General features: G+C 39.6%; 1 protein-coding gene across 2 annotated transcripts; it reads right to left on the reverse strand.

Moving 5' to 3' along the window:
- Window positions 1-2,772: 2,772 nt before the first annotated feature.
- On the reverse strand, window positions 2,773-24,557 carry mlc1 (modulator of VRAC current 1). 2 transcript variants are annotated; one of them, XM_041203387.1, is made up of 12 exons: window positions 24,500-24,557; window positions 24,229-24,412; window positions 23,683-23,772; window positions 22,861-22,914; window positions 22,664-22,765; window positions 15,007-15,108; window positions 14,544-14,615; window positions 10,807-10,923; window positions 9,237-9,293; window positions 7,701-7,823; window positions 3,393-3,557; window positions 2,773-3,012 (listed from the first exon to the last, which is right to left on the reverse strand). In XM_041203387.1, exons 2-12 carry the CDS (start codon window positions 24,406-24,408, stop codon window positions 2,938-2,940), a joined length of 1,137 nt encoding a protein of 378 aa, XP_041059321.1. In that variant the 5' UTR covers window positions 24,409-24,412; window positions 24,500-24,557; the 3' UTR covers window positions 2,773-2,937. The 2 variants fall into 2 exon arrangements, with proteins under 2 accessions (XP_041059321.1, XP_041059320.1); XM_041203386.1 differs by having other exon boundaries at window positions 3,393-3,560.
- Between the last annotated feature and the right edge of the window lie 816 nt (window positions 24,558-25,373).

Genomic DNA, 25,373 nt, shown 5'->3' on the forward strand with positions numbered 1-25,373 from the left:
GCAGTTGCTCGAGGGACCCGTCATTCAAGCAGGGTCTGCAGCCTTTTTTCTTTTGCAGGCCATGTCTCTGGGGCAGTGGTGGTGATCTGGTGGCGATGAGTGCTTTGCTGGCGGCAGCCTTTTAAAGATGGCAGCCAGCATCATGCAACAGCGGGGTGTTGGCAGGCTGGTGATTTTCGCAGAAGTGAATAAATAATGAGGCAGGTTCGGGACAATACGGCGTGAAACCCCGCCATTTTCATCAGTGGGTAGGATTCCATTTTACCCACCCACTATTGCATTTAGTGAAAATTTGGGAAAATTCCACCCCATATCTCTGTAACCTGCTCCAGCCCTACACCCTTATGAGATATCTGAGCTCCTCCAATTCTGGCCTCTTGAACATCCTGATTTTAATTGCTCTACCATTTTGCACTACCAAGTTGTGTACCATCTACAAGTAGCACTGCAGGAACTCACCAAGACACCTTAGACAGCACCTTCCAAACCCACAACCGCTACCATCTAGAAGGACAAGGGCAGCAGACACGTGGGAATACTACCACCTGGAAGTTTCCCTTCAAGCCACTCACCATCCTGACTTGAAAATATATCGCTTCACTGTCACTGGGTCAATATCCTAGAAGTCCCTCCCTAACAGCACTCTGAGTGTCCCTGCACCACATGAACTGCAGCGGTTCAAGAAGGCAGCTTCCCACCATCTTCTCAAGGGCAATTAGGGATGGGCAATAAATACTGACCTAGCCAGTAGCACCAACATCCCATGAAGGAATAAAAAATAACATTGGTGGCTGTGCCTTCCTTCAGCTTACAATGACAAAATTCTGGAATTCCCTAAACCTCTCTCTGCCTCTCTACCTCCCTTTCATCCTTTAAAACCAGCTTCTTTGACCAAACTTTTGTTCATCAGCCTTAATAGCTCATATATTAGCATATAGTTTTGTTTGATAACTCTCCTGGTAATTTGCTTTGGGATGTTTTACTACATTAAAGGTGCTACTTAAATGCAAGTTGTTGAAATGAAGGCAAGACATAACATTTAGATCAGCTTTTACAAACACCTTCAAAGTGCGTACACAGTGATACAATGAACAATGTTGCAGGTGTTCTTAATATCGGACAATTTAGAAGTGCAGTAGCTGCAACATCTGTGGGCTTCCCTTCAATAATGTCTAATCTAGGGATCAGATTGGAGGACTTCAGGAAAGTTTGGAATTTCTCAAGTGTGAGTCAAATTTCTACAGGTACTGCTGTTTCTAGGGTGACCCTGACATTTTTATTCATGGAAACAGTTCTGTTTATTCATTAATAACTAATGAATTAATACTTCTTTACAGTTAGTGGGAACCAATATATTTAAATCTATAGGCAAGGTTGCTGTTCAATGGAGTAACTTACGAGACATCAAAGGATTCACAAATTCTATTGTCACAGTATCCAACTTAGCAGTACTGGCAATATTCTTAATTAAATGCGGGCTTTATGTAACCTAATCACAAATGGATCCAGAAATTCACCTTTTTTTAAATTTTGGGTGAATATTTTGCCAACAGTCTTCTCATTATAATTTTAGGGGTTGTGTAACTCATTTTTGGCATTAAACACTCCTAAATCAGACCCATGGCAAATCACTGCGATCCAAACATAGCAGAGGATTATGGCACTAACCAGCAGTGCATTAACAGAATCAGATAAAAAAAGGAACCTGTATGTTCAATGATCTATTTTTGTGATATCTACTTAATGTTTTTAATGAATGAAAACACAATAAGAACAAGCTTGGATTTTGTAATCAGCAGCAAACAATTGCCACTAGCCGTTCAGTTCACTTGCACTTATCTGCAGATTTTCTATAAGATTTTGTACTGGAATTTGCAGTAATTGGAAATCCAAAACAACACAATGGCCTCTACAGGGAATCTGAAACCTGTGTGAACATAACTGCATGCACTAAACACAAAACAAGACAATCTTCCACTATCTACTATAGGAAGAAAATTGCCTGATAAGGCACAAAAACCTGAAAAAGATTCTAAGAGGAAAACTGAAGATCAGTAGGGAATCTTTAATATGTTCAATTATTGTTACTTTGAAGTATTCACTGGAAAAATTTATAGTCATTGCTCAACCATTAGAACAATAATGACCTCTTGCACCGATCATAGGCTGGGAAATTTGATTCGTATGAGTCCACTCATGAACTGTGGTACAGTTTACGAGTCTGATAAGAAAGGAAAATGCAACTATATTTAGTACAATTAATTCATCGTGCATCAACCTGACTTGAAAATATAATCACTCTTCCTTCACCATTGGATCAAAATGCTTGAACTCCCTAACCAACAATACTATGGGAGTACCTACACCATATGAACTGTTGTGGTTCAAGGAGATGACTCACCACCAACTTTTAAATGTTGGTTTGCCAGCAACATCCACATCTCACGAACATATAAAATTTTTGTAACATGCATGAGCATTGTCAATTGATGTAAAATAATACACTCTGATTTGTGTTGCTGTTGTCAAGCTTTATTGTTTATTTAATACACCAATAAACATAAACTAATGCTCGTCAATGTGTATTAGAATTTCTTTGATGTACGTAACTTATTTATTTCCAGTTACTGTGTACATAATCCAAAAGAAGCCTACAAAAAAATTAGAAGTTTCAGTGTCAATAAAGCAATATTTTATAAAATGTTATTGCGTGAATGGTTAACTCAAAGGAAATACATTTTTAGTTATTGATTCATTTGTTCATGTTAATTTGATTCAGAAGTACTTATTTAATTCAACATAAATGACATTATTTACATTGTTCACCTAAAGTTTTTATGTGATATGCAGAGTTCTAACATGCCCAACTGATAAATAAATGTACATGACAGATACAAGTGCTATTGTCTGAAGACATATCCAAGAAACAGTGTGTTGCTACTGCACCATCTGTACCATAACAGCTTTCCAAGCTTTGTCTTTGTCAAAGTCCTTTGTGGCGGCTTTGGGTATCTAGATAAGAAATAGTCATTTCAACCCAGTTGAAAGAATAATTAATTAGTAAAACAAAGAAATTAATAAGATGACTGCAATGCTTAACTTATAATATCAGTAAATTTGGGAAAATAATTAATTGGTTTCAGCTCATGAAGTAAAACAAAGTATGCTTTTAATTAATAACAATGTTAGAAAATAAAATTACCAGTCAACATTTCACCCAAAAAGTGCTGGAAAGAAACTGTGACAGAATATTTAGATGAGACAAGCTCTAGTATGGTTTTTTACTCTGGTATTTACCAGTCCATGATTTTCCTTCATAGGCAGGCAAGTGGAGAAGTAGAAAACCCTGGTGCTAGTTTATTGAGTTTTTGATTGTGCATTTTTATACTTGCCTCAACTGTCTTGCAGTTCTCCTTTTGGAAGTCTGACATATTCCATGTTGAATCATAATATTTAATTTGAAGCTTGTAGCCCATGCAGTGAATGACTGTGGCAAGTGAGAGGCTGGACTGGACCAGCAACAAAAGCATCAGAACAAACACCAATATATCATAAGACTGCTGAAATAACAAAATTGGAGAAAGTTACATTTCAAGGAAATTTTATTTATGGGAATTTATGCTTCAAAACCAGCAATTATTTTTCAGGTTGAAATGGAATATAATGGGTAAATGCTAATGATAAGCATCACTTAACTCTGGAGAAATGTGAACTGAATGGTCCTACCCTTAAGAACAGACCATATACCTCTGTGATTTCCCTATTAGAATCCCAAAAGCAGAAACAATTTTAAACCCTTTGAATAATGTGCAAGATGAGCTTTATATTTTTTCAAAGTAACTCTCTTCTTAATGAGTACTTATGCTACTATATAGAAAGGAATCCAGTATGTGTTGAGTTAACTGATCTTAGCTGGGGTAGTAGTAGGACAGCAGTAGTAGGGAAGCACCTCATCTTGGTGCCTTTGGGTTACAGAGATATACACTGGCCAGGATTTTTGGTCCCAGTTACTGTTAAATGATCCCTATGTACCTGTGAACATCAAATGAGAATATCATTTGGCTTGTCAATGATTTCAGCCCTCAAATAGCTTGCTGATACTTACAATGAAATCTGACCTTGATAAAGTACCAGAGGGCAACCAATGCATGTGTAACTAATGCCCAAAATAGGATTCAACCCCTTTAACAAAGGCGGGGAGATAATTATTGAGAACAAAAGACTTTAAATGTTCACTTCGGCCTTAGAAACGTGCACATTACCCCAACCGATTCATAACATCATAGCAAACTCTAGAGACAGTAATTCATCTTTCCATCCTTCTAAGTGGAGTATTGCTAGTGAGTTACTCGTAGGGGAAAAAAGAGACAACGGAAAAGAGGAACCAAAACAGGATGACAGTAAGTCACCTTTGGAATGAAAAATGAGACTATCATATAATCACAGTGAAGCTGTTTTAAGTATCAACCTTTACTTCCCACATCCCATAGTAAATATAGGCAACATCAATTCATTATTTTCACAAGCCAGGGCATGGATCCAAAGCATTATCCCTCCATTATAGTACAACAAAATTACCCATTTCCATTTCTTATCTAAGCATATTTATAGTCTGAACAAGAGAGCGACGTGTTACCAAATAATTAGCAAGGATGTTTCAATCTCATGTCCACCAAGGGCTTAATTAAGAAGGCCAAAATGAATTTAGTCTCATACTATAACCAAGCCTTTCAATCAGTGGGCTTTTGGTTATTTTGAAAAGCTGAGTCCAGAAGTAAAAATCTAGCAACATAACATTGTCCAGAGTGCTTCCTTTGGACATGTTATATCATGCTATTGTAAAACTTTTCTGCGGTCTACATTAAGTTTACAATTATGTTTACTTCTAAATCTGATACTCTAATGATTAAAATAGATCTTAAATACAGATACAATGGCAAATGGCAGGAGAAACTGTACTTAAAGGAGCAGCAATATTTAAGTGCACTAAAAGGAGTAGCAATATCTAAACATTTTGTTTGCATCTAATATCAATTTGGTAATAACTCATAGCAGGTACAGTATTAGTTTGCCTGTATTATATTTAGCATAGTCCTTAATATTTTTAGATGTGGTTTGGAATGAATTGCACTAATAAAGCATCAGAGAAAATTTGGGCAGGAGTCTTCTCCCAGTTCAACGGATCCTTTTACCCATCTCCAATATTCTCCCTCCACCTGGACCCCTCCCTCTGGATTCTTACCTTCTCTCGATCTTTTCATTGAGAACTGTCGGCGCGACATTAGTCGTCTCAATTTCTCTGCTCCTCTCACCCATTCTAACCTGTCTCTCTCTGAACTTACTGCACTCCATTCTCTCAGGTCCAACCCTGACATTGTCATCAAACCCGCTGACAAGGGTGGTGCTGTTGTTGTCTGGCGCACTGACCTCTACCTCGCGGAGGCTGAGCATCAACTCGCAGACACTTCCTCCTACCTCTCCCTGGACCATGACCCCACCACTGAACATCAAGCCATTGTTTCCAGGACTGTCACTGACCTCATCTCCTCTGGGGATCTCCCTCCCACAGCTTCCAACCTGATAGTCACCCAACCTCGGATGGCCCGCTTCTATCTCCTACCCAAAATCCACAAACAGAACTGCCCCGGTAGACCGATCGTCTCAGCTTGCTCCTGCCCCACAGAACTCATTTCTCGTTATCTTGACTCCCTTCTCTCTCCCCTTGTCCAGTCCCTTCCCACCTACATCCGTGATTCCTCTGACACCTTACGTCACATCAACAATTTCCAGTTCCCTGGCCCCAACCGCTTCCTCTTCACCATGGAAGTCCAATCCCTCTACACCTCCATCCCCCACCAGGATGGTCTGAGGGCCCTTAGCTTCTTCCTCGAACAGAGGCCCGAACAATCCCCATCCACCACTACTCTCCTCCGTCTGGCTGAACTTGTTCTCACACTGAACAATTTCTCCTTCAACTCCTCTCACTTCCTCCAAATTAAAGGTGTGGCTATGGGTACCCGCATGGGCCCCAGCTATGCCTGTCTCTTTATGGGGTATGTGGAACATTCCTTGTTCCAGTCCTACTCCGGCCCCCTTCCACAACTCTTTCTCCGGTACATCGATGGTTACTTCGGTGCCGCTTCATGCTCTCGTCGGGACTTGGAAAAATTTATTAATTTTGCTTCCAATCTCCACCCCTCCATCATTTTCACGTGGTCCATCTCTGACACTTCCCTTCCCTTCCTTGACCTCTCTGTCTCAATCTCTGGTGATAGACTGTCCACCAATATCCATTACAAACCCACCGACTCCCACAGCTATCTCGACTACAGCTCCTCACACCCCGCTTCCTGTAAGGACTCCATCCCATTCTCTCAGTTCCTTCGCCTCCGTCGCATCTGTTCCGATGATGCTACCTTCAAAAACAGTTCCTCTGACATGTCCTCCTTCTTCCTTAACCAAGGTTTTCCACCCACGGTCGTTGACAGGGCCCTCAACCGTGTCCGGCCCATCTCCCGCGCATCCGCCCTCACGCCTTCTCCTCCCTCCCAGAAACATGATAGGGTCCCCCTTGTCCTCACTTATCACTCCACCAGCCTCCGCATTCAAAGGATCATCCTCCGCCATTTCCGCCAACTCCAGCATGATGCCACCACCAAACACATCTTCCCTTCACCCCCCTTATCGGCATTCCGTAGGGATCGCTCCCTCCGGGACACCCTGGTCCAATCCTCCTACTCCTCAACCCCCTCCTATGGCACCACCCTATGCCCACGCAAAAGATTCAACATCTGCCCCTTCACTTCCTCTCTCCTCACCGTCCAAGGACCCAAACACTCCTTTCAAGTGAATCAGCATTTCACTTGCATTTCCCCCAACTTAGTCTACTGCATTCGTTGCTCCCAATGTGGTCTCCTCTACATTGGAGAGACCAAACGTAAACTGGGCGAACGCTTTGCAGGACACCTGCGGTCTGTCTGCAAGAATGACCCAAACCTCCCTGTCGCTTGCCATTTTAACACTCCACCCTGCTCTCTTGCCCACATGTCTGTCCTTGGCTTGCTGCATTGTTCCAGTGAAGCCCAACGCAAACTGGAGGAACAACACCTCATCTTCCGACTAGGGACTTTACAGCCTTCCGGACTGAATATTGAATTCAACAACTTCAGGTCGTGAGCTCCCTCCCCCATCCCCACCCCCTTTCTGTTTCCCCCTTCCTTTTTTTTTCCAATAAATTATAAAGATTTTCCTTTTCCCACCTATTTCCATTATAAAAAAAAATTAAAAAAAAACCCCACTAGAGCTATACCTTGAGTACCCTACCATCCATTCTTAATTAGCACATTCGTTTAGATAATATCACCAACTTTAACTTTAACACCTATGTGTTCTATTGTACTATTGTCGTTGACATCTTTTGATGATCTGCTTCTATCACTGCTTGTTTGTCCCTACAACCACACCCCCCCCCCCTCCACCTCTCTGTCTCTCTATCTCTCCGCCCCCCACACACACACCTTAAACCAGCTTATATTTCAACTCTTTCTTGGACTCGAACTCAAGTTCTGTCGAAGGGTCACGAGGACTCGAAACGTCAACTCTTTTCTTCTCTGCCGATGCTGCCAGACCTGCTGAGTTTTTCCAGGTAATTCTGTTTTTGTTAGAGAAAATTAAGTGTTTTTCTTAGCTGGTATACTTACACGCAAACTTGTTGAACTCATTCGAAAGATGTTAATGAATTTCATAATGCTGAAGGATAGGTATCCAGTGGCTGTAAATAGCATTGGAGTTGTGACACTGCTTATGGCAATTAGGACCTCAATCTAAATATCAACAATGAAAAAAAACTTGTACATAATTAGAGGATGACATACATTTTTTAGTGAAACCATTCACAGGATAAAAATCCAATATCCAACCCATATGCTGAGAAGTTATGTGTGGAATATAATATATTTGTGGTATAGACCATCACACTGCAATTGTGATTTATCTTTCACAGGTCCATCATTGATCAAAAGCTTCAGAACCTGAATTCTCAAGGCAGAATATGACTGTTGAGACTCATGAGATTAGCATTGTCCCATTTACAATAGAAAGTATTGTGGAAAATATTAGAATAATAATTCTGTAAATGGCCAGATCTAATAATATTACAATGAGTATTAACAGTTACTCCTTTAAAAATCAAACCATGAAGCTTTAATCACTCCTTTTGTTAGTTTTATTTATTTCAATGATTCTTTTTACCAGTGAATGATATCATCAAGGTACACTGATTCCAAAGAGTTCAACAGTCTGAAATAAGATAGCCTATGCATGCAATGTTTAAATAACTTAACTGAAGTGCACTCTAAGACAACGATTCATGTTAACTGAGTATCTCACTCTGAGTTCAGGTTACACTTTAAATTCAATCTTCTCGATTGTATCATAAGTACTCACGGTTTCAATAGATTTTTCTTGAAATCAATGAAAACAGGCATTTTTTTTGAAGGCTATGAATATTAATCATATTTCTTTTCAATTATCTGACTTTTAAAGACATTATACTAATGCTTAATTTCCTCTTAATTAAGGATGATCTGAGAAGATTGCTTCTTTACTAATTAATAGTTCCTGCCATTTAGAAAACAAATTCCATCTCTGACTCATAGCAATTCTTCAAACGAGAACAATGCTGCCTATTCCTCAATTGTATAGCAAAAGAACCTTAGAACCAAACTAACAGAAGTGTCAGGAATTGAGTCCTGGAATTATTCAGTGCGTGATGAGAATATGGATTAAGATACTACGGGAGTAGTTGCCCTGGTCAACAGGATCCCCGACCAGGTCAAACAACTCCCCTCTCCACCGCCCCCACCAGCCTTTCCTGGTCTCCTTTAATCAATAACGTGAAGGCTGGCATTGGCATTGCAAAGGCCCGATCTTGCACCACATTTCATCAGTGAGCTGCCTATTACCCTTTGCAGCTTGCTGTCTCAATGGTAATGAGGCCCAAGGCCCAATATCGTGACCACCTCAGGCCTCACCATGCAGACCTAGGAATTGCTCTGAAATCTCTAGGCCCACACTGTTGACTTCTAGACCTTGGCTCCCAACTTATGTTACTGGACAATCACAATAGCATACAATGCATTACAACAGACAAAATGCTTTGACCCCCAAAGATGATCTCATAATAAAACTGAAGGATATTGAATAGCAGAAATTCAACACATTAGTTAACTACATACCAAGAACTTGCTGGGATATTCCGCTGCCACGTGGCTAGCAATAGCACCAGGAAAACACTGGAAGAAGAAACGATCATTAAGAGAGTTGTGTTAAATCCTATTTAAAATCTCCTGAAAACACAAGTTCAGAAAAGCTGTGCTTTACCTCATTTTGCCCATTTATCTCATTTTAAAAGAGACCAATTAGTAAAAATGATCATATTTATTGAAAGAAGTTGAACTTGCTCACACAAAGCAGATGTTGATTTCATGGTTGGAGATTGAGAGAAGGGAGGAGTTGAGGTAAGAACGCTTTTCCTGCAAGGAATTCACTTCATGGAGCTGATCTTTCACTTCAATGAAGTATATAAATCCTTGTTCTGAAAGGCCTTTTTTTTTGATCAGAGGAGGCATTAGTAAACTTTGAGTAACTGAAGAAATACCTCGCCATCATAGATATACAAACCAGGTCACGAGATGAGTGAAGATCTTATGGGCGGCAGGGGTGGGGCCGTAAAATGCGGCAAGCCATTCAAAAATCCATTGATTTTGGTGGGAATATCCCAATAGAGGAAGGGGCCAAAACATTCTGCCCTATATGTGGAAGTTGATTCCTTCAAGAAGTAAGAAATCTAATCAATGGTAGTTGCTTTCATTGGATGTAAAGTGAAATAGCAGATAAAACATTTTTTAAGTTAAGTGAAGCTTCCTCATTGCATCAATCAATATATAGATGGGAGTATAAGAAAATAATGCAAGAATTGATTGTGGGTCTCTGATGGAGCTTGAAGCATTGCTGTAGTGAAATGACTACCATCCTGAGCTGTCAGGCCAAGATGATACCAAGATGTTTTGGGAAAACATAAAGCCCAAGTGATGGCTACAATAAAAGCGGACTTTGATTTTCTCTGTGCCACACTGCTGGGAACAACACAATACACCCTGGTAGTCAGTTGGCTAATTTTTAGATAATAAGGATACTCAGAGTTTCATTCCCAATAAAAACAACTATTCAAAAGAACTTGTGTAGTTTGGTGTATCTAGGTGAAAATGCAGAGGAGACTCCAGGTTGTGCAGAAGTATAAAACCTCATCACACCACTTTTCAGTCAGCACTTTTGTAAAGCAATGCACTTTACATTGGAATGATGATCTTCACATTGATCCAATATTTTACCTAAATATTCCCTCCAATTTAAAATGTATGCCAGGCAATTCCTGCACTGAGTTGATCCTACATAACTGTATCCACCTCAAATGAATGTCACACTAATTTGAAAGAAGTAAAGTGTAAACTCTTTAAATTGTTATCATGTTATCTCAATTACCACAACATATGAATTATGTCTTTTGTCTTAATTGAGTTAATAGAGTAATTGTTGATGCGAAGATAAGCAAATATAAATATCTAGATTAACCCATCCAGTAAAAAAAAATTGATCAAATTCAGAGTGAATTGTTAAAATCTTACATTTTTATGAGCTGGATTTAAAATAAAAGCTTTGTTCAAAATAAATTCCATTTATCACAATACTGTTTAGTTAATTATGACAATGCAAAAGTCGTACAAACCATTATTAAATTTAACTTACTGCAGCCAAAATCCAAAAGAATGTCACAGATAAGTAAGGTCCAGGAACCAGAGCACCCATATTCAGAGCAATAATTCCACCAAAAACTGCACAAATTGCCACAATCACTTCAACTACCTGCAGACATTCAAAGAAAAGGTGACATAGTTTTCATAGTTAATGCATGATTTCACCAGACACTGGCCATTCAAGCAGTCTTTAAAGAGTACCATATAATTTCACCAAGCTAGCTGTAATAGTTGCAATAGAAGAAATGCTGCTGAAGGCTGAAAGCTTTGCACATTATTAATATATCACAGAAGTTTATTAATAGCAACTGAATTTATCATCATGTTTTACATCAATCACACACTGGTTTAGAGAGCACCTTATTACATTTATACAAGCTAATCAGCTAGCGGCAGAGATCAGCAATGATCCAATATTTTATCCAAATATTCCCTCCAATTAAAAAAGTATGTCAGACAATTCCTGTGCTGAGTTCACCCAACATAAATGTATCTACCTCAGATGAGTTTCATGCTGAGACCAATTTGAAAGAAGTAAAGTGTAAATTCTTTAAATGGTTATCCTACCAGCTCAATTCCCACAGCATATGAATATATGCATGAGAGAAATATTAATCTGGTAAATAGATAATCAAAATATTAAAAATTCCTATGGAGGCGGTGCAGTTGTGACTTAAATAGGGCAGTTCCATTCATACTACAAATGTAACCATTGTTCTCAGATCAGGGCAGCTGTATACAAAAGATATCAATAGATATGAGAGGTTTTAGATTTTCAGAAGGTGCAAAGCATTGGACTCAAGTTAAATATAATTTCTTAGAATTTTCTCGTGTCTCTTTTTAAAAAGTGAAAATCAAGGAAGAGTAATGAGCAGGACATAGGTTTTTCAATTCCTGCTCCCACAGAGTAATCTACAGTGGGCCACATTCTAACATATGGGGGAATTTTAAAATGTGGGAGTGGGTGGAATTGATTGTAGGTGGGCAGTTCAATGACCCAAAGGTGTGTCAGGAAGCTGACTAAAATTACTGACTGCCAGATTTTACTCAGACAGAACAAGGAACAGGCAGCCAAGATGCTCACAGGAGGCAGACTGTTATTTTAAATGTGTTAATGAAGCTTCTCAGGTTTAACTGTGGCGAGCCCCAGGTCTCAGGAAACCCGCCGGCTGCAACAAGACAAGGACAGCCAGGAGTGCTTCCAGCTGGATACTCCAGCCACCACCACCACCCCGACCCCTCGCAAAGATGCCCCGCTGTCAGAATTGCCCCTCTTACAGACCAACCCCACTCTGTGATTAGACCAACCCCCTGGTGTATTTCCACACACTATAGGCACAACTCCCACGGCCACCTCGCCTCCCTCCTTCCAAACTTCATGAAGTGAAAATCTTTCCCATACTTTATTCAACTAGCATTAGTATAAAAAGATTTTGAAAATACCCCCTGCACTGGTTGAAATAACTTTGGACAAAGGCCATCATGAAACAAATACAGCTTTCCCAGCACCATCCCCGCCTGCTCCTCTGCTCTCTGCAAAGCCTTGCATTTCTCAAGCTGGACAGTCAGCAGGCAACATCTTTCCAGGCTTCTGTCATTGAAACTTTGACAGTGCAACCAGAAAGCAGACAACTGCCAGTTGCACTTTTAATTATCTCACAGCAACAAGGAAGAACTTAATCTCGATCCTGTGTTTCCTCATTTACTGTGGCTCAGTTGGTACCACTTTCACCTCTGAATCAGAAAGATAAAGGTTCAAGTCCCACTCCACAGCTTCAGCACAAAATCTAGGTTGACAATTCAGTGGAGTAATGGGGAGGTGCTGCTCTGTCAGAAGTGATGTTATTCAGATTGGAAATTAATCTGCCACCCTGTCTGCCCTTCAAGTGAATGTAAAAGATTCCATAGCCGGAACTTTCCAGCCCCTCACACCGGTGGGATCTCCTGGTCCCGCCGGCTCGTCGGCCCCGCCACGGGGAAAACCGCTGGGGAGAGTGGGGCGGGGGGGGGGGGGGGGGGGGGGGGGGGGTGGGCGTGGGGGGGCAGGAAGATTCTGGCCCATGTCTCTATTTAAGAACAGCAAAGGTAATTTTGGCCAAGCTTAAGAGGATTCCTGATACAGCCTTAAAAATTAGACTAGATATTATAGATATGAAGAAACTGGATGGAATTTAATCCAGGCAACAGGGATCTCACCCACTGGCTGAAGAGCCAGGGGGAGCCCCAGGTCATCACTTTTGGTGAAGTTCCAATCTATTAAGTGACAGATATCCAGCGGCGGACCTTCCCCAGGATGAAGGATCACAGAGACAGAGGTCCCGCTTGCTGAGAGCTGGCGGCCAGTCAGAGACCGTAAGCTCTTCATTGTCTTTAGCTCCACTAGGGAAGCAGTGATAGCTGCCAGCAATACACCCACCAGAGGATCAGCGAGGGCCCAGGGCACAGGTGACTGAGGGCAGGATGGGGGTCGCGGGGTGGGCGTCACTGGTTGGGGGGTGCAGGGGGTCAACAGAAAGGGCAAAGGTTGATTCCCAGCCAACCCCCTACTTCCCAATGATGGATCCTCTGATCAGGCACTGAGTGTCTTTGAATGAGGGACCCCACCTGGGAGCCTGTAAGCAAACGTAACAGGATTTGCCTTTCATGCTCCCTGCCTGCCCCATTCACCGCTGGTTGAATACCTGCAACAGTGGGATGAGGCCCTTGAATAGGCATTACTTACCCTCTTAAGGGTCTCAATTGGCAGCGGGGTGGGAAGGCCATCCACAAGTCTTCCCAGTCTGAACTGAATTGGAGCAGAGGCGGAGAGGCAGCAGGCTTCCCATCCGCCACCCTCCTACCTGGTTAAATGCACCCTGCCTTCAAACTGGCCACAGGGGAGGGCATTAAATTCCACCCACCTGTGATTGTGTCCAGGACAAGTGGCCATAAATATAAGATAGGCACCAACATATCAGAGGAGAAGCTTTATGTGGAGTGTAAACACCAATCTGGACCTGTTGAACTGAATGACCAATTTCTGTGATGTCGATTCTACGTAATATAATGGTTTAGGGAAATCAAAAGCAGTAGTAACTACTAGTATATGTCTGTTTGTAAATAATTCCTTTCAGGTGTCATTGACAGAAGCCATGGATCATGTTAGCTGCCTACGCTCATCTTCAGATGTAAACTCAAATCTTTCCTTATCTTGCCTCTTTCCCCATCTACTAATAACAGTATGACAGCACACTCTCCTGTTATATCTATTTGCACGTAGTTCTACTAAGAACTAATACCACCCTATATGACAAAAATAAATAAAAAGCATTTGTGGGAAATATTTGGCTGATGCTTCATCAATGATTATTTCCAAGGTTATGTTTTTCAAATAATTCCTCCTCCTTCAGGTACCATGCCCTAAGAGGGCATTGGCAACCAAAGACTCCCATTGGATTGATTGTACAGTTGTTCGCCATTGCCTTCTGCAGCATGGCTAACCAGGAAACCCTCCTGCTCTTTACTGCCTACCATCAGGCATATTGGAAGGATCTACAGGCTGATAATCAACCTGTTTGGCGATATTATGCACATATCTCCCATAGCCATCAAGACCATCAAGTCCTGAAGTGAAACTTAAACCCAGAGCTTGTGGCACTACCACTGTACCAGATGACTTCCCTACAATTAATTGCTACAAGCAAAGCAATTAATGCTAAACATTATAGATCTTAAGCAATAGTTACTTACTGAATAGGACTTCAGAGTACGAGATGGGAATTTTATGTGGCACAATAAAGCTGTTTCATCATATGACAGGACCTACAGATATATTTAATAAAAGATAAATCAGCCTAAAATAAAACACAAGGTATTTACATCAAAAGGGAAAATCTTGAGGACTCAGAAACTTCACATCTATTACTCTAGTGCAAAGTAGCATCTTTATCCTCCATATCTGTGTATACAGCATGTATATATGTACAAAAATAAGAAAACAGCTGTTAATATCTTTAAAATATAAAGTAAGTTAACTGCTCATGAAGCTGCTTCAATTTTGAATTTTAATATTGGACAATAAAAAGACTAGACATAATTTACGTTAGCTGCATCAACTTGACAAATGTGTTTTCATTCAGTGTGTTCTGATTCTTAAATTGAAAGTCCCTACTATATCTTTAATAATCTCAAGTTTGGCAACTGGAATACTTACTTTCTTTCTCTTACAGCATTCCGTGTCAGATCTTGCTGATAGGATAACTTTACTTGCCATGAGTATTTCCAGAAGTACAAGTAAGACAAGATTAAAGTTTATCTATGAAAGAAAAAAAATTGTAAAATATATATGATTTTGATGAGCCAGTTTAAATACCAACATTTGGTTTTTAGCCTAAGTACATAGCAAAGAAAGGATCCTTACTTACCTGATAAAAGTCTTAATTTTTCAAATGATTTACATCCTCCATATGTTCTAGGAATGTAACCTACAGGTTCTGAGCCACATGCTGTGCACACATACAAGTAATAATATCGTTACATATCTATCCTATTTCCCTGCTTTACCTGAAGCTGAATTTAAGTTAACCAAATAACTTTACATCACTAACACTCCAAAAATAATAATCTTGCTACAATAAAAGGGCAGAAGTTTTGTGTGTAGGTTCCACATTATTCTAAGAATGAAGAGCTACCAGGCATACGAATCTAATATTCTTCATTTGGCATTCTTCACCAAACTAGTAAGCATTAGGAGGAATGATGCTCTAACACAACAGCGACACCACCATTGTGTCATGATTAATCTGTCAAAGGTGATGGTGTGTGCTTCATGATTGCGACAGCAGCAGCCTTTAGTAAATGTGAATATTACTACATCTGGCAACATTGCAATATCAACATCATCAATCGAATCTGACTGAGAAATGCCCAGGGAGCTGCAATATGAACAAGAGTAGACCATTCTGCCCCCTGGGTGGACTGGTCTTTAACCTGCCCCTTGATTTTATTTCCTGAAAAGCGGGGTCAACCAGCTATGCGGGCTATCAAATGCTTAATCACCAGTTTGCTCTGGGTCTTCATACAAATGGAAATTAATTACTGCTTAAATTGTTCTTCATTAGAAGTATTTTATAAAATATATTTTCTTAGGGCTTGCTTAGCATCAGCACAGCAGAAGAAATTGTGCCAGTCCTGATTTGCATGGTAACAGACAAAATTTGGAACAACAGTTTCTTGGCTTAAGTGAAACTGGGAAGTAATCTTAAGTAAAAACTCTGAATGAGTCCTAAAGACTATTCTGCCAGAATATCAAATTAACTACAAATAGCCTACAACAAGAGCCTGTGGTCCACTGCCTTTGCAAGCCAAAACTAATGCTAGCCACAGTCTAGCTTCCAATCTAGCAAACTTAAAATGTGAAATGGGGAGCAAGTGCTATAGAGGCCGAGCTCTCTGAGTGGGGCACACAGTGCATCTGGCCATGTCTGGCATGGTGCCCCATGCTGGGAAGGGTGTTTGTTCAGGCCTTTGCCAAAAGCCTGCCAAATGACCTGATCATGAAATCAAGCAACTGAACCAACTGATTTGACACAGCTTGTAAATCTTGTGTCAAAACAGCTGGAACAGTTGTGTGATAAGTTGCTGAATTTAGCAGGCAATGTATGCTCAGAGGGAGGGCAGAGGAATTGATGAACTGTCCAAACAAAGGTTGCAACAGATATGGGAGCTGTAATAGTAGTACCTCTGGGCCTGCATTATGTCAGGGAGGTGGAGCAGAGGCTGTGGAAAAGGGAATCAATGCATAATGCCCTTTGCCAAATTGGAACTGGATTCCTCCATGCTCCTTGACAGTGACAGGAGGCTGTTTGGCAGGCTAGTCAATGAATGCAGCATTTCTATGTGCATCCTCATCAGTATTCTCCTGCATGTCGCTCCATCAAAGTACTCATCTGAGTCGCCTGTACCAGAACTTGTCTATGGGATCTGCATGGCACGCAAACCATCCTTTCCCAGCTGCAGCCCACTTTCGACCAGTGACTCACCAAATACAAATCTACACTGGCCCACTAATACCTGCAATCCCACATCTACATACAGACTTGCACATATCTCCTTTTGGAAGGGGGTCAGCACATGAGGAGGTTTAGTTCCCAAACTTACCTCCAAAAAGGGTTGATGAGACAAACAAGACATATCAATGTCTGACTGAGCCTAATGTTGGATTCTTCCCTGATTCCGATATGTCTGGCGTTCACTGGGAATGCATGGAAGAAGGCACGCCTAGGTGATCAACAGCCAGCCCATACCTACATCATATCGAGAGATACACTGTCGCACCTACTTGACAATGATCATGGGGAACTGTTTTCTAATTTTTCTATTCTAACCATTAATATAATTTCTGCCTATGTCCATGAAACTGGTCACCAGATATTTCAATGTCATATGCTGCAAGAATAACTGCAGCATATGTTTAGCACAGTCTGTATTAGTGATGGGACTGGTCAATTGTGGCCTGACCACTGCATCCTCCACCATTTTGCCGCTAGACACATCTTAAGCTCAGAAGGTGATTGCTTTTTCTGTCTATAAACCAAGACGCATCTACCTAGACAGTTCTGAAGAGATCCACTTTCACTACCCATGCTTCACAGAAAGATGTCACCTTTTCAAGTCAAATCTTCAACATCACTGTTTCACAACACAGAGAGCTCTGCCCCTGGCTGACAAGGTGACCACAGTCTGAGCTTCTATACTGCAGTATATATGTGGTGCTATCAGTTAGTGTCATTTCATAACCCAACACAAGGAGGCAATGGACCAACTGCATCCCCAGGCAATCTGCCATCCACCACACTTCTTTCTCCCACTGAGAAATTAGATAATTACAACAATATGCAAGCTAATGGAAGAATCTCTCAAAAATAGGACAGACTGGGACAAGCGATATTGAAATTAAAAAAATTGCAAGCATCCCACAATATTATGAAGAATAAGAATGACTTCATTTCAACTGTGCTCTGAAAGCAACATAGTAATGGATTAACACCCATGGGAAAGGCAGTGGGATTTTTTGTTAACCTTAGCTAATGCTACATCTGTTGCTTACGAATCAGAGAGCTGGCACATCAGTGCAGTCCTGAGGGAGCTTTACACTGTCAGAAGGACCAGTGAGTCAGAACATTTCTTCCTCATCTGTTCCCATAACCTTTGGGCATAGAAGATGGCATTGACCAACTTGACCATCTCTTCTCAGGCATTTCTAACAGTGCTCCTGAATAGAGGATTCTCCTCAGCTTCCGAGTGGAGAACCCTCAGCATCTCTAGGTAAGCAGACCCAGAGGATCACTCCTGCTCCTGAGCCTCCTTGTATCCATTTCAACAGCTACTACCAAGACTAAACTTGTGACTGTTTACTTTTGCTTTAACTAAGAGTAACTTTGAAAAACTACTAACACAGGATGTAAACAGCAAGCTCTTTGTATCTTTGAAAGCTCTTTGAGAATTTGTGCAAGGAGAGCATGATTATTGAAGTGAGCCCATCCCCAAATATCACATGCCTGCTTTCTACACTGCTTATGCATGTTGCAATCCTGCTCATACTGCAATAGGACTACATATGTAATTATAAACTGTTTAGATCCTTCCTGGAGTTTCCCATTAATCATTTGCTTTTTATCAAGACATCTAGGAACTTTGTATCAAATTTGCATTAATGAATTTGATTGTGGTCTGTACAAGTGTCAACTATTTTGTGTCAGTATTTTACTGTACAGGACGAGTGTAGTTCTGTAAAACCTGTGTTTCAAGTAGTAAAATGTACATGCACATGAAAATAGTGGGGAAACAAATTACCTTGAGCTACCTCAGCTAGTAATTGTCCTACCAACTGAAAATAGATTTTGTGAGCATAAGAAGCTCAGTGTGTGAACTGAATTAACTCAAACAATGAAAACAAATATATGCAGTTACAGCAGTGAACCTTGATTGAAACAGCCCTTTAGCACAGTTTATACTGACTGGTGGTAAACTGCATAGACACTGAAACAGGGCTTAGTGTTGTTGATTTTTAGGGCAGCTACTAAAACTACACACTTTATTGACGATGCCTTTATTGTGTGTTGCAGATGTGTGTTATGTCTCCTACTTTTCAAATCTTAACGAAGAAACTGTTTTTTGAGAAGGATACATTTGGTTTAAATTTAACCTGAAATATTACATCAAACTTTCTAAAAAGAAATAAGGTGGAATTGTTGTCATTATAAATAAATATATAACAAATACTGTTCTAAACAGAGATGCCAACCTGCAATCAGCACACAGACAAATGAGAGTAAATGGACTTTGAACGGACAGGGCTTTAATTTGTTAACCACGTCTACCATTTTGATTTCCCGTTATAGCGTTTAAAGTTCTGTTGATTCAATTGGGCAGATGGAATCTGCTACAACACAGAAAGAATAATTGAATGTTTTATTGGGCAGAGCTTTCCCACCGTTGGGGGGGATGTTGAACAGCGGGCGCATGGAGGCGCCGCCTCCGATCGGGGGCCACCGCCATTTTACGTGGGTGGGCCATTTAAGGCCCGCCCAGCATGACGTCCGCACAGAAGCACTATGCACTCCCTGTGTGGGCGGGGTGGAATCCCTAAACCGAGAGTGCGCTCTTTCGTGCATGCGCACCAAAGAGTACGCTTATCTTCCTGAGGCTAAGCGCTGCCTCAGGGAGATCAGCTCTCCAGTAAAAAATGTTTAAAATAGGAAAAATAAATTCTGACATGTCTCCTCATGTGACACTGTCACATGAGTTGGGACATGTCCATCACTTCTAAATTCAGTTTAATTACATTTTTTAAAACCAACATAAAACCTCATCCCGCCCGTAGATGAGGTTTCATGCTTTTTCTATTGCCCGTTGGGGCTCCTGGACTGCCTGCCAACCTTAAGGTTGGACGGGCAGGTCCATTAATTACTTCAATGACTTTGCCAATGGCCTCAATTGGCCATTGACAGGTAGGTGGGCACACAGCTGATTTTGCTGCGCCCCCGCCTTCCTGAAAATTTAAATGGGGCGGGGTGACGTCGGGAGTTCCGCCCAACATCATCCCGTGTCATTTTACGCATCGGCAAGTGGTCCCCACCCCCCGCACTGACCAGGAAATCCTAGCCATTGTATATTACAGTGTTTGTAACATTAGACCACAATAACAATAAAATATGAGCTTAGGCATTGGTTATACAGGAATTAAACACATCTGCAAAAGTCACATCACTATCAGTAAATCTCATTGATAGGTACACATCCAATTTTAATATTTGAATTGTATCATCCATAACACCTATTGTTACTCAAAGTATCAGAAAGGCCGGGATTTTCAGATCCGGCCAGTGGTGGGCATCAATGTGGGTGGGACAGGGAAATTTTGTGAGTGGCTAGAAGTCAATTGATTTTTGGCCGCTCTCCAAATTTTCCCATCATGCTGCAACAATGCCCGCCTCTGGTGGGACCAGAAAATCCTGCCCAAAGAATTGTGAAATAATAGAGCACAGAAGGAGGCCTTTCAGGCCATCATACCAATGTTGGCTCTTTGATATAGATATCCAATTAGTCCCAGTCCCCCACTCTTTCCTCACAGCCTTGTCCTTGTCTTCACTTCAAGTATTTATTCAATTCTCTTTTGATGTTCCTATCGATCTGTTTCCACCACCCTTTCAGACAGTGCATTCCAGATTACAGCAAATGTTTCCTTATTAAGTGACAGGCAGTCACATTACAAAGAAGTTTAATTAATTTTCAATAAAATGGTATTTTACATTGGTACTTAGTCTCTTGTTATGCTTGACTGCAGTTTAATGTTATGAGGGAACTTATTGACCCATATGTATATGATGGTAATGGAAATCTGAGGTAATTGCTGCACATGCAAGGACAGTTCCATAATCTGAGGGCAATGGTGGTATTTCATGGAGGCCTGTCACCTCACCTTGCCCCACAATTGTGGAGTAATGGCCCGCAATCTGTCTGTGGGTTATGGCTAATTACTTGGTCTGCTTTATATCTTTCAAAAGCAGATTATTTGTTTTATTAAATTAATTAAATGAAAAGAGTGGGGACCAAGATGTTACAAAAAAGTGGCCAAAAAGATAACTAATTAATAGCTCCATTGTTTATAAGATTGCATTCTACCTGGATATGCAAACAAGATTTGGGTGCAGTCTATGCTGTTTTGTTTTTGAGTATGTTTCACATGTTTCAGAATATTCAATATTGTATTAAGCATTGTAAATAAATTTGTTATAATCCCTCAGGCCTTTAACTCAGTCTCTGTCGTAGGTATTGGGATCTCGTTTCTGATAAATGCACCTTCCATTTTATTAAATTTAATATTAGCAGATCAGCCTTGGCGCTGCTCATAGTGAGTCAGAGGAGTTATTCCTTTGCCCGTCTGTCAACTTGACACTTCTGTTTCCCTCCATCTTTCTATCTCCTCTTTAACTTTCTATTATCTTATCTTCTGCTCCTTGCTCTGGTCTTGAGGTTTTGTTGAAACATACTTATGTTTCACTCCTCATTGAGCCAGGTGCCATTGTTATTTATAAATGATTTTGATTGGACAGAAAATGTTTTAAAAGTAAAAGTGGAGTAAAACTGGTTAACACAGCTAGAAAGTAGAGACACATTGGTGACTACTGGTATGTGCTGCAAATCATCAGAAAGATGTCTTCATTGCAGTGCAACATTAGTCCTCTCACTGGGAGTCAGATGTGGGATCAAACCCTATTCAAAAGTTAAGGTTATAATCCAAGCTGGCACTGCAGTGCAGTACTAAAGAAGTGCTGCGCCAGCTGAAGGTAACATCTTTTGGATGAGCCATTAAACGAAGGCCTCATCTGCCCTCTCAGTTTGGCATAAATGCCTTATGTTATTACTTGAAGAAGGAGGAGCTCTCCCAGCCAACATTTATCCTTTAATCAACACCATTAAAACAGATTATCTAAGCATTTGTTTCAATGCTGTTTGTGGGACCTTGGTGTGCTGAATTTTCCCACATCACAATAGTGACTACTCTTCAAAAATACTTCTTTGGCTGTGAAAGAATTTAGGATGCCCTAAAGACATGAAAGGAACTTTATAAATATAGGGGCTTTCTTTCTTGTTAGTCCAGAATATTTTATTATGTAAAACATTCAAAAGCACTATTTGCAACATTTACTTAATTTAGGAGAAGGGAGGGTGAAGAGGTGGACAAGGGTAAATTTTAGTGCTTGTGCTACAGTTTGTAGGAACAACAAATGTTGTTTATAAATAAACCTGCTCTTAAACTCCTGACTGAAAAAATAAACTTTCTTTCAAAATGGACCTCGGAGAATATGATTGGAGAATATGATACTAAATTGTTAAATTACATATGGAGACAGGTTTTTCTGGTTATTGCCTAGCATTAGTAAATTGTTTACTATCAATTTCATTACTAGATATTAAAGTAAGTATACATATACAATGACTGTATATATACCCAAAATAAAATATTCCAGGTGTTAACTATAGATCATTTAATAGTAAGACCCCAGAAACAATTTTCTCTTGTGAACATCATCAAGTAAACACAAAACTTGGACAAATGCATAATGAATTTATCACACACAAAAATTTCAAAGAGCATATATTATATATAGTCAAACACACAGGAGTATAGAATCAAATCTGAAAAAGAATGCCATGAACCTTAGTTAGTTAATATCTTTCAACCTTTGATGAGATAGCATTGTCTAATCATTTTCACAAGCCAATGATTTTCCTAGCTTTTTTATAAATAAAAATTCCCATTAATGAGTGATGCATGTAGTAACATGAAGTAAAGATAAGCTTACATTTAATGCAGCTGGATTGAGGACTAGCTTGCACCCATACCAAATCATACAAGTTGTCGTGATAGCAAACGTTGAGATAAACAGAAGCTGGAAGTGTGGCATCTAAAGAAAATAATTCTTTTTAAATTCCGCAATTGTATTCCTTAAGCAATACAAAAATATAGATGGTAAAATGTAATTCATAATGATGTACCTACTGCATTAACTCTTCTTTTGGCTATAGCAAAACTCACAACCGCTGCAGGAATACACTGCAAGGAAAAAAACAACTTAAAAAACTTGAACAGAATAATTATTTTGTCAACATTTTATTGTGATGTTATATTTGGAAAATAATCCAATCATTTATTTGTATTATTCTGTTAAAACATGTTCATTATTTAGAAGAGTAAAACTTTTTATGCTTTCTCTCTCTCTCTCTCTCTTTCTCTCGTTGCCAGCTGAAAAGATTGTTAGGAACAGCCTTAACCCAGTTCCTGAATAGTCACGATCCTAAAAGTAGGAGAAATTGGCAGTCTCACTCAGATGCCTTAAGGATGGCAGGAGCAGGAAGTGAAGAAATTCACAACATACACTTTTTTTTGAAGGTGGAGAGAAGGGATGATGTGCGGCAGAAAAGAATAAACTTTACTCTGAATTTAGCCCATATTCATCCAATCAGGGACGATTTGCCATTAATACCGGATAAGAAAGATTGAAAAGATTTTTAATTTCCCAGAATTAGTATTCATTACCTTGCTTAGCATAAAAAATGCTTTCATACTAAAATCAATATCTAGAATAATGATGGTAAATACAGGGTGTAATTTTTAATTTCAACAAATAAATTATTTCAAAAAACACCAATTGATGAAATTTGGTCAAATATGTCAAGTAGTCAAAATGCAAATTTACAAAAAATCTATTTAATAATTTTTCATATGAAGTTAAAAAAACATAACAACTGTATAAATTGTATTATCAACTTCACATGATTAAAGTAACAAAGCTAAAAACAATCACAATGAAAATGTCCTTACTGAACCGGCTGCACAACGCAAGTAGTCCATTTCATCAGGAAATACATTTCCCAGATAAACGGAAAAGCCAACAACTATCAGGAGGCAACTCTGTAACACAATTTTTTAAAAATGTATTTTTCCATTAAGCAGTAGCATCTTATTGCAACACTGAAATCTTTCTGAAACACATTGATAATATATACTGTGCTAATAAAGAAATATATAACACCTTGTGACAGGCTGTAACTCATTGCTCTCAAAATCTAAATTAAAAAAAATTTACAAAATTTATGTTACAGAAGGTTATGCTGCATTAAGACTTATTTCCACACTTATGAATTGTTAGTTGCTTTATTGTGAATATTAGTGTCTAATCTACTATTCTTTCATGTTGCTTCAAGCAATATAGCCTTCATAGATTACTTATAAACTGCAGTTACACTTCCCCAACTTCTCTTGGTAAAACATACATAAAACGTCAAACACACAGATGAGCAATACTTTGGCGTTTGTAAACCCTTTGAGGTTTGTTTACATTTTTTAAAAAAAACTTGGTACACTTACCCCAATCATCAGACTGTAGATCCATCCCCTGTGATGAAAACAAGTATGAAATTTTCTATCTAGCTGAAGTTCACTGGATGTAAAGTCCAAGGTGTAATTTCCATTATTCTGTTTTCCCCGTTCCAATGTAGACATTTCATCATAGCTAAATTCTTCTTTGTAATTATCTTCCTTGGTCATTTTCCTTTTTGTTATAACAGAAAGATGTTAGTAATAGATATATGACAGCTTCTCATGAGAAAATAAATAATTGTTTCGAAGGAAAACTCACTACAGTTCTGATGAGCAAAAATGCAAGTGATAGCAGACTCGGTATTGTGCAGCGGGGCACTGTACTCATGCAAAAAGCTCCAGAAGATTTTACAGTGCAGTGAGCTTCCTTTGAAAAGTTTGCTCATCAACTTTAGCTTAGGGCATAATCCATTCAAGTCCTGAACAAAGCCGCAGCTAAGAAACAGTGAATTAAAGCCAGAGGAGTGGAGCGCATCCTGAATTTAAATGAGCAGGAAAGGTTAGAACAAGACCTCCACGAAACACATTCTACCCAACATTTTCTAAACCTTGGGAATACACAACTTTAATGTAGAAGGAAACCATATGAAGAAAGACGTCGGTTTAGCTATGTTATATGTCTCCATAATTTAAATGTGACTATGCTGCCTGAGGAACATGAATACAGTTGCTTTTCTCTGTGTTTTGGCTACAAAATGGTCACTCATGCAAAGCACATCTTTGTTGAACGCTATGGTGATTAATGCCCATAAAGAGAAAGACAAAAGCATGGATTACTTGGGAATTTTTCACCATTTAAGAAATGTTCTCTTGAATGTTGTTCTGATTGAAAAGTACGTTTTGTATCGTTTTTTCTTTATTTTATTTTTTACCATCTCCTAAGAAATGTCTTCACTTACGTAAGTAAAGGTCTTTCATTGGAACATTTAGTGCTTTGAGAAAATAATTTTAAAGAATTGAAATTCTAATAATTGCTTCTTTTCCAAGCACTTCTTGGAAATTGGCCCAAATTACAGGAATACTTGAGACAAATTATATACATTTTGAAGCACAATAGCTGCTGACTGCTGACTATTGGATTTACTTCTGAAAAAAAAATAGATGGAGAATGTCACAGTAGGGGAGCACCTCAG

The sequence above is a fragment of the Carcharodon carcharias genome, chromosome 13, assembly GCF_017639515.1.
Source record: "Carcharodon carcharias isolate sCarCar2 chromosome 13, sCarCar2.pri, whole genome shotgun sequence".
NCBI classification, from domain to species: domain Eukaryota; kingdom Metazoa; phylum Chordata; class Chondrichthyes; order Lamniformes; family Lamnidae; genus Carcharodon; species Carcharodon carcharias.